The sequence below is a fragment of the Oryctolagus cuniculus genome, chromosome 5 (genome assembly GCF_964237555.1).
Source record: "Oryctolagus cuniculus chromosome 5, mOryCun1.1, whole genome shotgun sequence".
In the NCBI taxonomy this organism is placed as follows: Eukaryota; Metazoa; Chordata; class Mammalia; order Lagomorpha; family Leporidae; genus Oryctolagus; species Oryctolagus cuniculus.
In genome coordinates, this window is record NC_091436.1 from 120560401 (window position 1) to 120577174 (window position 16774).

A 16774-nucleotide genomic window follows, 5' to 3' on the forward strand; every position below is an offset into this window, starting at 1 on the left:
GAAAATTTGAAAAGAAGCAACAGCATTAGGCAGAAACCTGGTTACATAGTGCAAATGTCAAAACATCACCTAGTGCCCTTTAATATATATATATATATATTATTTTCATGTTAACATTTTTAATAAAAACACTTTTAAATAAATTAGTATATTATTAAAAGTAAAGTGGCAAGTCATCAACGTATGTTGAAAAGGAGTGTGATATAATGAAATCTATTTTGTAAGGGAGCAAGAATGGAAGCAAGAAAGCAGTTAAGAAGCAATTGACTGAAAATCATTTTCAGTTAGGCTGTACGAGATTATTGGTGTATATCATAAATATAAATATTTTTGTGTATGTGTGGTAGCCTCAGCTAATTCATAGGGTATACATTCCAAGAATAAAAAAAAAAAAACGAGAAATGTACTGAAGTTTTTAGGCGCAATCCTAGGGACAAATGGAGAAGCGATGGGAGGAAACCACTTAGCGAGATGGCTGTGAAGGCATAAAGCCCTGTGACGTCGCCCCCACGTGGTGCAATGGGGAAAGCTGACAATCGCCATAGGAGGGGCGAGCAGCCGCAGCTAGGCCCCACACCACGAAGACCTGTGCTCAGGAGAAGGAGGTAAGTATTAGGGTAGCCTGGGAGAATGGAAACGACCAGGCACGGGAAGGTGAGTGAAGACAGAGAGATACATCTGTGAGGAGGGGGGGATTGCTCGTCTTCATCCATGCCTGTGGGCACTGTCGAGGGTACATTGGCAGATTTCAGGGCAGATAGTTCACTATTATTGCTTAGTACTTACCCACCAAGGACGTTCAATGCACCTCTCTGTTTAATCTATCATATGCTTTACTTATCTTATAAAACAAAACATCCTATGTACCTGAGACCTATTAATTCACACAAGTTGGACGTCTCTAAATCTGGTCTTTCATGAAATCAAATTAAGTGCCTTAGTTTCTTATGTTTTGAATGTACTGTTATTCAAAGTTGTATACAATACTTAGACTTATGGTCATTGCCTCTTCTGGATTTTATGTCATCCATTGTCTTCCATATGAAAACATGAAGTTAAAAATTTAATTCCCAAATCCATGTATGTCTGAAACTTCTTACTGATATTATCCTTTAGATAGTGCATGAGTTGGAGTCCTAGATAAGGGATTAGGAGTATTGAAAGTATGCTATGATTTTTCAGAGAAGCTAGGGAATCCAGAATTAGTTGAACTCTTTTAAAGAGTCTACTTTTAGGTTAGTGCTTGAAGCAAAAACTAGGACATAGAAACACAAACTGATCTCTAGAGGAAATTATAGTCATAATGGTGACTTCATATATACTAATGAATTAGAGAACAAAACTAAATAGTTGAGCCAAGTTTTCAGTTTGTGACAGAAAATATGGATACTATCTATAACAGTAGTCTTCTTTTATTTATTTTAAATATTCCATTTTTTAGCACTATGAAACTGTACACCATGCTGCTCCTACAGACATCCTAAGACAGCTATGTCATCCTGGTCTTAGAACATCTGCCATAAAGGGCACAGTACTTTTTGATTGGTAAGTGGCAAGAGAAAAAATGGTAACCAACTTTTCAACTATGTATGAATGTAGAGATAACATGAAGTTATAGTGAATGGAGAAGTATTTCATATGCTCTCACCATTGTTTTCATTGATGCAACAAAGATGATTGAAAGATGTTGGATGAGTGAAAAAGTATGGGGAAGGAGAGAAGCAGAGAAGAGTGTATCATATCATGGTCTATTAAATTATGGAATAATATGTCATCTAAGGCAAGCCTATTGATTGACTGAGCTGTGCAAAATCTTCAGGCTCTTATGTATATTTACCTTTCAAGGAACTGATGATGATAAGCAACACAGATGTTAGGTAGTTTTCCTAAAGTAAGCCAGAACCATGTCTTGAACACTTGAATCCCTGATTAGATTTTTCTGATCCCTCCCTAATACGCACGCACCAAGGCATCTAGAAGGCAAAACAAGTCTTATAAACACTTCTGAAATCAACTACTAAATATAATATATGTTTATATAAAGATCTTAGGAATCCTCACACTACCAAATATGTCATATTGTGTATGAGTATTGATTATACTAGGTGTTTTGCATATATTATGACTTTCAATTTTCAAAGTTGACAATATATGATAATCCACATTTTACATAGAGAAATTTGACACTGAAGCTCAGTGAGAGTTTCATAGACCTAATGACTTCCAAAAACTGTATTCCTAATCATTAAGCTGTAAGTAGCTGATAAGTAGGAAGTAAAAGTCAGAGAAAGCAGAGCCATGGGCGCTCTCTATGATGCTGGCTCCTTGTTCCTGGTAATAAATCTGACTTCAGTGGTGAGTATAGAAGCAGTAGGTCAAAAAAGCAAAATCCAGATTTTGGTATCCTTGAAAAGATGAGAGGAACTTTGCTAGTGAGAGGGAGACATCATGGTTTACTTTCTCTTAATGCTTTGTGGGAAGCAAATAATGTCATAACATTGTTGATTAAATGGTGATAAAAATTGAGGCCACTGATTTGAAAAATATCATTTCAGAATTTTTATGACAATTTTTTTCATTATTTAGATTGTTTATACTTGCGGTATACAATGTCATAATTCAATACATATATTCAATGTGTGATGATCAGTTATCATTTTAAATTCCTTACACTGTGTCAAAATCTTTAATAATAGTGCATTTTTCTGTGGTGCAGTGTGATAGTTCAATAAATGCATACAATGGGTGTTAAGCCAATCAGGAACATTAGCATTTCCCTCTTCTTGTCATTGCTTCTATATGTTCATAAAATATATAGCAGGTTATTGTAAACTATAGCCACTCCACTGTGCTGTGAAACTCTAGAACTTATTCCTTCTATCTGTATTTTGGTGCCCATTGTCCAGCCTCTCTGTGTGCACCCCCTTATCTTCCCAGAATCTTTTAAACTTAGGTTTACTTGAAAACCAGAATTTACAAAAACAGAAATGGGTACAATATATATTTTCCTATAACTTCTCTCCACTGTCCTTTCTAGAGTTTAAACAGATATTACATCCTGCTATGAGAACCAACAGTGAGTAGCAGTAGTAATATTTTAAGAATATTCTATTATGCCATTTATTTTTAGGTTGCTATGGGTAAAATTATATATTTAGTAAATATACCTATGTTTTCTAAAATTTTGATAAATTTTTATTAAGAATGATTTCAATAAAACTTTTAAAATTAAGAAGGAATATTGTAGCACTATTACAAAACAAAGATGTAATATCCAATGAATTTTTATATTCATTCTAAAAATAATTTCCTTAATTCCTGTCTTTATTGCTTTTTTAAATAATTATATTAAAATCACCTTAAATAGAATTTAAAATGTTGCTATTTATGTATATAAACTTCCATATTAATTGTTTTACTTCTATTACATATATGATTATGCAGTAGTGTATGAATTATTAAAATAGGAACAGCAAGGCTCCATTGTGCTGCAACAATGATTCATTGTTTGCTTTTCCCAGTTGAAACTATGTCTCTTTCAGTGTATATTGAGTTTTAATTGGATTAAAATTAATTTCTGATATTGAATAAAAAGTTATCATTGAAAAGGGCTAACTGATCTAGGCCTTTATTTTTTCATCTGTAAAATTGAAGAGTAATACCCAAGAAAGCAGCAAAGTGCATTACACTTCAAATTTTATCATAAACCATTAACAAATGTTCATTTTCTTCATTTAATTGGCATACCATTGAGGATCAATTGCCTAATATTTACAAATTGGTGAAGTCTGAGATGTATCGCAAATGATTTTTTGAAGAATTTCTTTCCCTCCAAGAATTTGGGAGTGCAGTCTCACACATTGGAAGCAAATCAAAGCGGACTTTAATTAGCAAAATAAGTGAAGTAGATTAATGGCAGGAAGATGAGTGCTTCCTAAGTGAAATGGTCTTACTGCTTCATCCGAAATGTCTAGGACGTTTTGATACAGTAAGAAAGGACAATATGTGAATGGAAGGGGAGAGGGAGTGGGAAAGGGAAGGGTTGCGGGTGGGAGGGACGTTATGGGCGGGAAGCCATTGTAAGCCATAACCTGTACTTTGGAAATTTATATTCATTAAATAAAAGTTTAAAAAATGCTATAACTAGTACTCAAACAGTATTTTTCACTTTGTTTTATGTGTGGGTGTAAACTGTTGAAATCTTTACTTAATATATACTAAATTGATCTTCTATATATAAAGATAATTGAAAAAGAATCTTGATGTGAAAGGAAGGGGAAAGGGAGCTGGAGAGGGGAGGGTTGAGGGTGGAGGGAAGTTATTGGGGGGGGTGGGGGAGCCATTGTAATCCATAAGCTATACTTTGGAAATTTATATTCATTAAATAAAATTAAAAAAGAAAATATTACTGGGAATATTATGATAATTCAACAACTAAATTGAAACTGAAGAGTTTTTTTTTGTACATAAAAAATTTAAGAACAAATACAGCCTGAAACTTTTGAAGGAAATCAGAAATAGTGATAGTGGTGATTATTTTTCTATTATGTACACTATTATATTGATGTATACAAAATTTTTTTCTCATTTTTGTAAAAATTTTAATTATCTTATCAGTGTTATAGTTTTCAGTTTTAAAAACTACATAATAAAATTAAAATTATTTTAAGAAAAAAAAAGAAAGGACAATATGGACAATGAAATGCTGAATGACTTTTCAAAAATTAATGAAAATATTACCTGTGTACCAAATCATGTATTAAACTTCCTTGAACAGCTAAACTTTTAATACATTGATTGTATTTGCATTTTTTTCTCCACAGGAAATTTGAGATTACACACGAGTATAAGGAAGAAAATTAACACAACTTCTAAGAGTTCCATTAGAAAAATAATTAATGAACTGGTTGCACATATATGTCTATGTGGTCACAATCCTGGAATCTTGATTGCAGTCTGATATACATAAAATGGACAAATAATTATACTTTTCATATAAAATAGCAAATCAAAAGACAGTACACGGGGGCTGGCTCTGTGACATAGAGGTTAAGCCTCCCCCTGCAGTACCGGCATCCAGAGAGTGAACCAGCAGATAGAACATTCTCTCTCTCTCTCTTTCTCTCTCTCTCTTCCCCTCTCTCTCTCTGTAACTCTGCCTTTCAAATAAATAAAAATAAATCTTAATAATAAAGAGACAGTACACATTGAAAGTAAGCTTTTCCAAAACATAGAGATGAATAATAGATGCTAGTACTATGAATACCTATGAAGGAATGTGGAGTTTTTTCCATATTTTCCTTTTGGTAAGATAAGGGTAACAAAACCATGATAAAGAAGGCAACATGTCCCTATCATTTATAATTGCACCTTAAAGGCATCAATCAAATTATTCACTTTATTCACTGCTGCCCTTAGTACAGACAGGATCAGCTCCACTATGAGTCTACTGGAACTATGTCAATTATTCACTAATTATGTTATTAGCAAATTTGAAGGTCACAGTTCCTTTGGATAAGCAAGATAATTTCATTGATTTTTCTTCCTCTTAGTCAGAAATCCATGCACTGCTTGATCTAATGCAGGCTTTTGTTTTCTTTTGCTTAATTTCTAGCAATGGCTTTATTCCCAGTGGTGTTGTTTCTGGTTACTGTGCTGCTTCCATCTTTACCCACTGAAGGAAAGGTAAGGTTGAAATTGATAATCTCAGCACTATCTGCAACTAGGTGGATAGCAAGCTACTTCAAGGATGGAAGTGTCTGGTATGCTATGAGGTTCTCATCGGCTATTCAAAGGACTTGACATAGCTGTCAGTCACATGTAGTGATTAAACACTTGAAATGAGGCTTGAATGAGACAAATTGTAGCGCAAGTATGATACCACATTTCAAAGGTTTAGAGAAACAATAGCAATAAATTTCAATAATGATGAAATGATAGTACCTTGAATATTTAGTTTACAAATGTATTTGATTCCTAGGGCTACTGAGACACAAGATCATAAGCTTGTAACTTAGAACGACAGAAATTTATTCTTTCACAGCTATAGAGGCCAGAAATCTGAAATCAAGGTATCTTGAGACCGGATGCTCCTGGAGGTTCCAGAAGGGATCAACACCTTGCCTTATTCCCAGCATCTGGTGGCTTCTGCCAGTCCCTGGCATTGATAAACGTGTGGCTCCATCACTCTGATCTCTGCCTTCATCTTCACACTGCTGTCTGCTCTCTGTGTGTCTCTTATAAAATATGGGTCACTGGATTAATGGCCCACTGGATAACGTAGGATGATTTCAATCTAAGATCTTTAAGTGTATCTTTAAAGAGTGCCTTTTTTGATTCCAAAATAAGATAACACTCACACATTCTGGGGATAAGCACATGACATGTCTTTTTGGAAATCACCACTCAACTCATTATAAATAATATACATTATTAATTCAGTATCACCCATTTCTTTTTATTTTTCTAGATTTATTTATTTATTTGAAAGTTAGCGTTACAGAGAAGCAGCAGAGACAGGGAGAGCGAGAACGAGGGCAAGAGCAAGAGAGAGAGAGACAGAGAGAGAGAGAGAATCTTCCTACAATGGTCAGGGCTGTGCTGAGCCAAAGCCAGGAGCCAGAAATTTTTTAAAAACATTGCAAAGCTTCTTTTAAGAAAAAAAAACATAAAATCTGCCACATAGTAGGTAGAATGATTTTAGTTGAGTATTGAATGTGAGACATGCACTTCAGCTGGTCCTCAACATTCTTTCTCCAAATACAAATCCTTATCTCAGGGCAAAGAAAGTCCAAGATGAATTTCGGGTTCCACCCTTATGTCACTTTGCTGCAGTCAAAAGAAATGGGAATGAATATGCCCTAAGGTTCTAAAATATCATCTACCCTATATCTATAAAAATCATATAAAAAATTTCTTGAAGCCAGAAATTTGCATTTGTGTCTCCAATACAGGTTGTTATTTGTTGTGCCATGAATTACTCCTTGTTGCAAAGCTTTTCTCTACTATATCCCCTGCAAAATTCATAATTTTGTCTCATTTTTATTGGAAGTGCTCAAAACTTTGTTTTTAATAATTCTGTATTATCATAAATTAGCTAAATCTTATGCACATGATTTTTTCTCTGGAATTATTCACTATTATAATTTTCAAAAGCGTTAAAAATAATTCTTATTTTTCTCTAGGATCCAGCTTTTACTGCTTTGTTAACCACCCAAACACAAGTGCAAAAGGAGATTGTAAACAAACACAATGAGCTAAGGAAAGCAGTCTCTCCCTCTGCCAGCAACATGCTGAAGATGGTAAGAGGAGATAATGGATGGGTAGTGCTGTGAACCAGTGTACCAGCAGTGAAAGGGGCAGGCAGTGGGGAATCACCTCTTTTCAGGTTTTTGTGGTTTAAAAAAGCCAGCCTGTTTTCTGTTCACTTTCTTTCCTACTCTCATCTCAAAAAAATCTCCCTTACCTTTTTGTTTCACTCTTCGAGATCAGTGGCATTTTATATAAATAAAAGTTAACTTCCCAGGTCACAGTCCCTGAAAGTTGGTATCTCCCATATAAATGCAGTGGTATACAAAATAAGTTCGGAATGACCCAGGCCAGGATACAAGTATTGAAATATAATTAGAATTTTTCACATATGAATCCATGTTTAGGTTATCACACTGCCTAAAATCCTAGCTGTGGCTGGTTAGCTCTCTTAAATAACATGGTTCTAGATATTTCACTCCTTAGATTCACCATCTATGGACTTCAATTCCTGTGGAAACTGGTGCTGTGGCAGACAGAGAAACACTAACACCTAAAATACAAAAAAAAAAAAAATTAATAGCAGTGATAATTAGATAATATGGAAGTTTTAAGATATAATCAATCTACCAATCAGATTATAAGCCATGTGCCTCATTGTGGTGAATCTGTGTATTTTTTTTCCTATGATATTTAGGAATGGAGCAGAGACGCAACAGTAAATGCTCAAAAGTGGGCAAATAAGTGCACTTTAGAGCACAGTGACCCAGAGGACCGAAAAACCAGTAAGTAAATTAGAAATATTTGTTGAATAATTAACAGATAAAACAAAAGTGGACCTTGGTGGGATATTACATTAAAAAGATTTTGTGAATATAGATTGCTTATACAGTAATCTCTCTTCAAAACTGTATGAGATGCAGAGATAGTGAAGATATGAACAATTTTGGACTTCTTTATTGCTTACATTATGCAAATAATTTCTTACATATTATTTGTTCCTCTCAACTAGCTCAGAGTAAGTCACGTGTCATCTGTGTGTGTTTTTTTTTTATTTTGCAATTTTAAAGGTTAGAAAATTGTGTTTATAAAGTTAAGTGACAAACCCAGAACACAATCTGAAAAGGTGTCATACCAGAAAATTTTTAATTTCTAAATCACTGTTCTTTTTATAATAAATAATTGTTCAATGTTTTGAAATCTGATTTTGTCTTCATAAATACATTAAATTATGTTGATTGTCCCTAGTATTGTTCTAAAAATATTAAACATTTTTTACTATTTAATCATACTAAAATACATCATATTAAAATTCACATAAAATTAATATTTTGAGTATGATCATTAATTTTTTAAACCAAGTAATCAAGTATTTTGTATGTACTGAGTGCCACCAATGTACAGAATATTATTTAGACTGAAAAAAGTCAATAATACATATCAAGTATTATAAAAAAAAAAAGAGATAGAAACATGTGCTCATTAACTTTATGAAAAATACATACACTATCAAGATTGGGATCCACATAGGCAAGCCTAATTTGAAATCAGTGGGTAATTTGCCTGTTGTTTCAAGTGAACTATTATTATTTATATTGTTGCTGCTATGATAATAATAAAATTATGAAGAAAGATGACTGCATTCAGTAAAAAACTGAGACAAATGGTCTTAAGTTACAAGTCTCTGGTTAGACTCTTAATTTCGCTTCTTCTCTTTACAAAGAATCCCAAGAATATTTTAAAATCTCTGTAAACAGCCTGTAGAGTTTGAATTACAAAAGCACATATATTATATATGATATATGCTGTAAATATAAAATAAATATATATATATGAATATATATTGGTGGATTGCAAAAAACAGAGAAATATTTCTGGGCTATCATGCACATGTGGAACTCTCTGAGGAGGATTTGGTCTTGTAATATTTTGATTTCCTGATTAAGGGATGATTTACAAGTTTTGAAAGCTATTGTGGGGCTGGCGCTATGGCATAGTGCGTAAAACCGCCAGCTGCAGTGCCTGCATCCCATATGGGCACTGGTTCGAATCCCAGCTGCTCCACTTTTGATCCAGCTCTCTGCTATGGCCTGGGAAAGTAGTACAAGATAGCCCAAGTCCTTGGGCTCCTGCACCCACGTGGAAGACCTGGAAGAAGCTCCTGGCTCCTGCCTTTGGATCGGCACAGATCCGGCCATTGCAGCCATCTAGGGGGCGAACCAGTGGATGGAAGATTCTCTCTCTCTCTCTCTCTCTCTCTCTCTCTGCCACTCCTCTCTCTCTCTGTGTAACTCTTACTTTCAAATAAATAAATAAATCTTTAAAAAAATAAAAGAAAGCTATTGTTCCCCCTGACATCAGTTGTCCCTTGATTGGGCCTCTTAAAGACTGATTATAAACACTTTCTTCAAATTTCACAAAAGTATATAAACATTTATTCAGGCTCCTGTATAGATATGAATACTCTTTGGTGAGGGTGGCACAGCAGTGGAGACAGTATAAGAGTTGGCAGCTGTGTTCCAGAAGCTCATAGTACAAAGTCAAGAATGGGGAGCATTTACACACAAGAAAATTTTAGCATGTAAGTAAATACATGTTTGACCATCTGGAAGGAAAAATATTTTTAATGAATGAAATCCTCTCAATAAAGTTATGCATGTCCAAATCAGCTACCATGTTTGAGGCAGTTTTGCCTTCTAATCAGTTTTATTGCTGATTTAAAAAAAAAAGGCATTCTTCTTGTGTATTTTCAACAGTTTGCAACTTCAGTTCCTACGTTTGAATGAAGCATATTTATGCTTATGTTGTAATTTTTTTTATTTCCATTGAATGATTTTTTTACTTTCCTCATGAACAATCTGGTTTTTCTTAGGTACAAAATGTGGTGAGAATCTCTACATGTCTAGTGACCCTACTTCCTGGTCAGATGCAATCCAAAACTGGTTTGATGAGAGCCAGTATTTTACCTATGGTGTAGGACCCAAGAGTCCCCATGCAATTGTTGGACATTATACTCAGGTAAGAGGAATATTTGAAAGCATCTCTACCGCAAGTGCTCTAACAGAGAAAGCTTCCCCAGAGAAAGCTTCCCCAAATTGCTACCAGTTTACATGTTCACTTTGAGGGAACAACCTGAGTAGATGTGCTATACTCTTGACATTTGGCTGATGCTTCATCTAGAGCTGTCATTTTACTTCAAGTCTGAAAAACTCCTCAGAAAGCATGCTCTATAGTGTTTATATTATAAATGGGTAAAATGGTGAATGTCCATGAAAATTTAATGTTAGAATTTTATGACATTGATCAAACATTTTATTTTCTTAAGGTATATGACTACAAAATACAGCAGTAACATTTCTTCCATCTATATTTGTTATCATTTGTCTTTTAATATTTTCCCTGTAATATATTCTAATATATTTCTTGCTTTGTGGATTTTTAGCTTGTTTGGTACTCATCTTACCGTGTTGGATGTGGAATTGCCTTCTGTCCTAATCAAGATAACCTCAGATATTACTACGTTTGCCAATATTGCCCTGCGTAAGTGTGCAGTTTAAAGTTTAGTGCAGATAATCCCATATTCAATTTTATATTTCAAATGTTTTGTCTATCATCAAAAATCTTAAATACATCAGAATTAAATATATAAGAAAGACGTACCTGTGATCAGAAGAAATGATTCACATCCAATATCTCAAAATAATTGGGACATGTTATTAATATAACATTTGATAAATTCAGTAAACAAAATTTCTGTAAAGTAGAATAAAAAGTATATTTCAGTGTAAAGAGAGAATACATTTTTCAAAATGTCTTCAAGATCAAAGTACTGTCAGAGAATCAGAAGCACTTGTTCCTGAGTTATAAAATGTTATCTTTTTTTTTTTTTTTTTTTTTGCCTCGGGTGATTACTGACATCATAAATAAGAGTGTCAGTTGTTGAATCAACAACGAGAGTCACTGTGCACATATTCCCCATGTAAGATCTCTGTCCTTAATGAGTTGTACTATGAAAATTAATGGTAAACCTAATCTTCAAACAGTACTTTATACTTTGTGTGTCTGTGTGGGTGCAGTCTGTTAAAATCTTTATGTAGTGTACACTAAGTTGATCTTCTGTATATAAAGATAATTTAAAATTAATCTTAATGAAGAATGGGATGGAAGAGGGAGTAGGAGATGGGATGGTTTGCGGGTGTGAGAGTGGTTATGGGGGGAACAACCACTATAATCCAAAAGTTGTACTTTCGAAATTTATTAAATAAAAGTTTAATAAATAAATAAATAAATAAATTTTTGAAAAAAAATGTTATCTTTTCTGTCTGTTGTCTTCCCCAAGGCTCACGGTTAGTCCTTAAACATATGTAGTATGCATTTCTCCAAATTTGCTATCATTGTTCTTGTTGATTACACACTCTAAGAGTGTAGAAACTTGATGGTTAAGCTAGATGTGTTGATGGATTAGCAAATTCAGTTGAAATAATGTGATTTTAGCTCTTTCAGCTCAATTGGTACTATTCTTCTTTATCTAAAAAGAAAACGTTTGTATATTATTATCCTTACAAATAAGTCATTATTTGGAGACTCAAAAATATTTTCAGGAGACTTCTAATGTATTTCAGAATCCTGAAAAGGTAATATATTAAGTCTTTGATTAGAATTTTGCAGAAAATTCCTTAACCACATTTTGAGGTCTTCATTTAAATTCTATGAATATACAAATATTTAATAAATATTCACAAGTTATCTGCTTTGATTTTCTTCATGTTTGACATTCTTTACCACTGCAAGCAGGGGTTCCCCATAAAAACCTCCTATAGTATTTGTTTTGAGACTCTGGATAAACCTGCTGATGTTGGGTTACAGCTGGAGAAATGTCACATTCAAAGACATTTTACAGTGAGCAGATCCTAAAGATCAGTAGAGAGGATCAAGTCCTCAGGAGAATGCATCCAAACTCACTTCTGGGTTCCCAGAGTGAGGCATCTGGAGCCAGATGCTTAAAGTAAAGGTTGGAGTGAGTAATGAGAGGAAGCAAGGGGGTGAACACTTGTGAACACTTCTATATCTATTTCACATTTTTTAAAGTGCCTGTACACAGAATATGTATTATGCAAGGGAGATGGAGTTTCAATAGTGTTGCCTTGGACTCATGTCCCAACTCAGTTTTGAGATTTGCACTCTTATGTTGTTACAAATTAATTAAGATAATTATCATCAATGAATTGCAGGCTAGTGAGTATAAAGTGACTACACCCTGGATACTGATGTTTATCAAATTTGTTTTTGAACTAATTCATTTTGTGTAAGCATAAAATTCTTACTCTCACCTTCCCATTACATGTCACTAAACAAACACACCACTAACAACGTAAAGTAACTACCTCTATCTAGAATTAAAACAAAACAAAGCAAAAAAAAAAAAAAAAATACCAGGACATCATTTTCTCCAGTTTTGAGAAATTAGGGTGCTTTTTCATTTTTCAAATACAAGATGGTACTACTAAAAGCATTGAATATTCTTAACTATATCCATTTTTTATATAAAGGTAAAAAATTCATGTATTTCATATAAACAGTTTTAAGAACATAATGATACTACTTCCTACCCCACCATTTCTTCTCACCTGGCTCACACCCCCTCTCCTCCTTCTTTCTTATTTTTCTTATTATATTTGGAATGACATGCTTTCAATTTACTTTATAATAGTAAGTTTAATCCTCCACTAAATAAAGAATTCAACAAGTATAAAGTAGAAAAACTGCAGTTCCTCAGGAATATAGATAGTCTATAGACAATAATCAAATATCAAAATGTCAATTTCACTCATATTCATTACATTTTTTGTACTCATATATATCACAAATCAGTGAAAACATGATACTTTTCTTTTTGGGAATGGTTTATTTCACTAAGCAAAAAGGTCTCCAACTGCATCCGTTTAGAATATTCTTTTCCCTACTGGGACCCCTTGGCCCCAGGACCATCACCTTTCCTGTCTCAGCAATTTGACCTGGTCTACTGGAAGATGAAGATGGTGTAATTAGTTGAAATATGCTCTGACAATCCTAGAATCTAGTGATCTCAATTTTGTTGGTCATCCTGTGTAATAATGGTCAAAGAATAGGGGTCAATGTGGGAAGCGTGTTATTAACTTGAATTATTATCTGAGTTATACTTGAAAATTATAATTTTTCAGATTTGTTATATAACCCCAAATATGAATGATTATTTATGTATATATATGGTGGCTGATACTGCCTTTACAATGTAAGCTCAACAACAAAGTAAAAATATTTGATATTGTAAATTTCAAATTTCAGAGGGAATAATGTGAATAGAAAGAATACTCCTTACCAACAAGGAATACCTTGTGCCAGTTGCCCTGGTCACTGTGAGAACGGCCTTTGTAGTAAGTTTGAAGTAATTAACTTGCTATTATTTTAAACAATTCTTAATTCATTTTCTTTTATTAATAAATTCCCTAAAGTAAGCAATAAAAAGAATGTGTTAATGCGAAAAGGAAAAGCTCATCAGTGTGTTAAATATTTTATACACTGCAGTGGTCTACACTGCATTTGTAATTACTACATACAACATAATGGAGTACTTACCATCAAGTAACATGTTGGATACATTTTAATTATTATGGATGGTAGAGTTGATTCGCTGAGAAATTTTACCTTTTAAATGTATTCACTATTGAATAGCATTCTTTCTGACCCAACTGTAATTCAGAATATTGAAAATATCAACACTATTAAACGAGTATAAAAGAAAGATAATATGTATAACACTGCTGAACACTACTTGCCTAGAGTAAGAACTTCTTGAGCAAAATGTGGCTAAGTTAGAATCATGTTATTTGAAGAGCTTTCTAGCAGTAGCATGCAGAAACAATTGCCTGACCTTCAGCTAGGAAACTTGAAATATGTAGATTTTGTAAAAAAGGATGTTATTACCATAGTAATATCAAAATAAATAACAAAAACAATATTTGATTTGTTACCTATGCTGGTTGAGTGCTAATCAAAAGAAAAGAGGAGTTCAAAAAATTCCTGTTTCTGCCTTAGATTTTTTAGTTGGAGCACCATTGCACTTGTATGTGGGAAGGTTTCAAGGGGGTTGCCCCAAGAATTGTTACTCTTTTGGCCGGCGCAGCGGCTCAATAGGCTAATCCTCTGCCTGCGGCGCCAGCACACGGGGTTCTAGTCCCGGTTGGGGTGCCGGATTCTGTCCCGGTCACTCCTCTTCCAGTCCAGCTCTCTGCTGTGGCCCAGGAGTGCAGTGGAGGATGGCCCAAGTCCCTGGGTCCTGCACCTGCATGGGAGACCAGGAGAAGCACCTGGCTCCTTGATTCCGGCAGTGCGCTGGCCGGAGTGGCCTTTGAGGGGTGAACCAACGGAAAAGGAAGACCCTTTTTCTCTGTCTCTCTCTCTCACTGTCCACTCTGCCTGTCAAAAAAAAAAAAAAAAAAAAAAAAGAATTGTCACTCTTATATGTAGTATGATGAGTTCAGTTTTAGACTTGTTGAATTGGGGCCCTTAGTGAGAATCCAACTGGAAACATTGAGGGGGAAATAGACATGTTTGCACTTTTTTACATCTGTATCCATCTTAAAGACAACTTACTCCAGAAGGAAAGTGTTGAAGTGTAAAACCCATGCAGTCCAATTGTGTGAGATGATGTAAATGTTATTTATGCATGTGTGTCTTGTTAGCTTAACCTAGGAGCATGTGAGGTCTCTGAATACTTTGACATGTGGGTAGTAAGATTAAGAAACAATGTTTCACTTAGTATTAATAGCTGCATGTGACTATTGGCCCCCATAGGGGACTCTGAGGATATAAAGAGATTTAATTATTCTCATTGCTGAATAAGAAAAATGAGCCAATTCATTTTAGAAACATACCACGAATTTGAAATAAAGTGACAGAATAATCACTGAGCACAACCAAAATACTTCATTTTTTCCTCAAGTCATAGAGCCCTATCACAGTGTGAGTAATGCTACCTTGTTATTCGTTTATAGCCTTTTCTTCAATCACTTTAAATGTATGGATTGTTTTGCTTCTACCAAGGAAATTAACCAGGATCTAACTTTCCTGTTTTTGTTACAGCCAATAGCTGCGAGTTTGAAGATCTCCTTAGCAACTGTGGCTCCTTGAAGAATACAGCTGGCTGTGAACATGAATTACTCAAGGAGAAATGCAAAGCTACTTGCTTATGTGAAGACAAAATTTTCTAAAATGGCTTGTGTGTCTTCTGCAGAACAATGTGGAGAAGGGTTGCATTACTTACTTGACACCAGCCAGGGGAAATTGTAGCTATGTTAGTTATGAATTTGATACCCAACAGCTTTGCATCTTTTTTCTCCTCAATCTTCACAGAAATCTCTTATCATACGATGATTTTCCATAGCATCCTAGTCCATGATGACCTCTGGACTTTGATAGAAATTTTGCACTTTAAATGTAATGAATTGAGTCAAACTGAAGATGTTGAAAGTTATATAACAATAGGACTTACACCACCACCACATGGATTAAAATGGAGAATTTCGTGTCCAGAAACACACTAAAGGAGAAAAGACTGTAACATCCTTGCATTCCTACTACATGATTTCCACCTGTGTAAAGAATGAACTTAAAGCTTGGCATCTACATTTTTCCTATGGCACTTGTTAAAAATCAGCTTTTAGAATAAAAAACTAATCTGAGCAACCACAAAGATGTTCCAATGCAGTGTTTTTACTGTTTTAATAACTGACTTGAGCTACACTCAGTCCAGATAAATGACTACACCAAATCTATCAAATTTCAAACAAAAAAGGAATCCAGTTCTGTTTCTTTTCATCTTCTCCCTTTATTTTTTATTAGAAACCAAAAAGGAGATAGAATTTTCAAACACAGCCCTTAAGAAAACAAACTTATTACTTTGGCAACTTTTTATGACTATCATTCTGTTAGAGAGATTTACCATTGATAAGCGCTGTGTTTTCAGTATGATCTTTTCCTTTCACCTCATACAAGAATTTAACCCTGAAAAATCTATGCTAATGGCATTAAGATGATAAAAATTAATCTAACAATAGTGTTTAGAGGTAGGGCAGACTTAAACAAGGCCATTAGAATGTATCATCTGTAACTGTATCCTCTAAGAATAGGGGGAGAGAGAACAGAGGTACACACTTGCTCAAATCTAGATATGAGCTGTGTGGTTTGGATGCTCAGGAACCAAAACTGTGAGCCAAAATAATCCTCTTTTCTCTAAATAATCCTGCTTCAAGTAGCTTTCTGTAGCAATTAAAGGCCAACGTAATAAATCTTAGCATAAATTTTCTTTAGATGATAACAGCAGTGTGAAGTGGGCCCATTTTAAATATGAGAAATTGCACAAAAAATCTCAAAAAGGAAAATTTTGTCAGTAGTCGTAGGATAGATCTGGCCAGATGTTGAAATGACATGAGCCATTGATGCTTCTAAGATATTGAAATAGATTATTTGAATCATTCTATAGCTAAGA

At 34.2% G+C, this 16774-nt stretch overlaps 1 protein-coding gene across 5 annotated transcripts; it reads left to right on the forward strand.

Moving 5' to 3' along the window:
- Nucleotides 1-448: 448 nt before the first annotated feature.
- On the forward strand, nt 449-15979 carry LOC100358266 (cysteine-rich secretory protein 2). Of its 5 annotated transcripts, XR_011389008.1 has the most exons (11): nt 449-605; nt 1442-1545; nt 3038-3076; nt 5615-5685; nt 7185-7301; nt 7946-8033; nt 10121-10266; nt 10691-10788; nt 13573-13661; nt 15154-15249; nt 15370-15979. XR_011389008.1 is itself a non-coding variant. In XM_070074663.1 (10 exons), the coding sequence occupies exons 3-10, from the start codon at nt 3064-3066 to the stop codon at nt 15123-15125; spliced, it is 666 nt and encodes a 221-aa protein (XP_069930764.1). In that variant the 5' UTR covers nt 449-605; nt 1442-1545; nt 3038-3063; the 3' UTR covers nt 15126-15140. The 5 variants fall into 5 exon arrangements, 4 of the variants coding, with proteins under 4 accessions (XP_069930764.1, XP_008261255.1, XP_002714536.2 ...); XM_070074663.1 differs by lacking the exons at nt 15154-15249; nt 15370-15979 and adding an exon at nt 15082-15140; XM_008263033.3 differs by lacking the exon at nt 15154-15249 and having other exon boundaries at nt 450-605.
- The last annotated feature ends 795 nt before the right edge of the window (nt 15980-16774 follow it).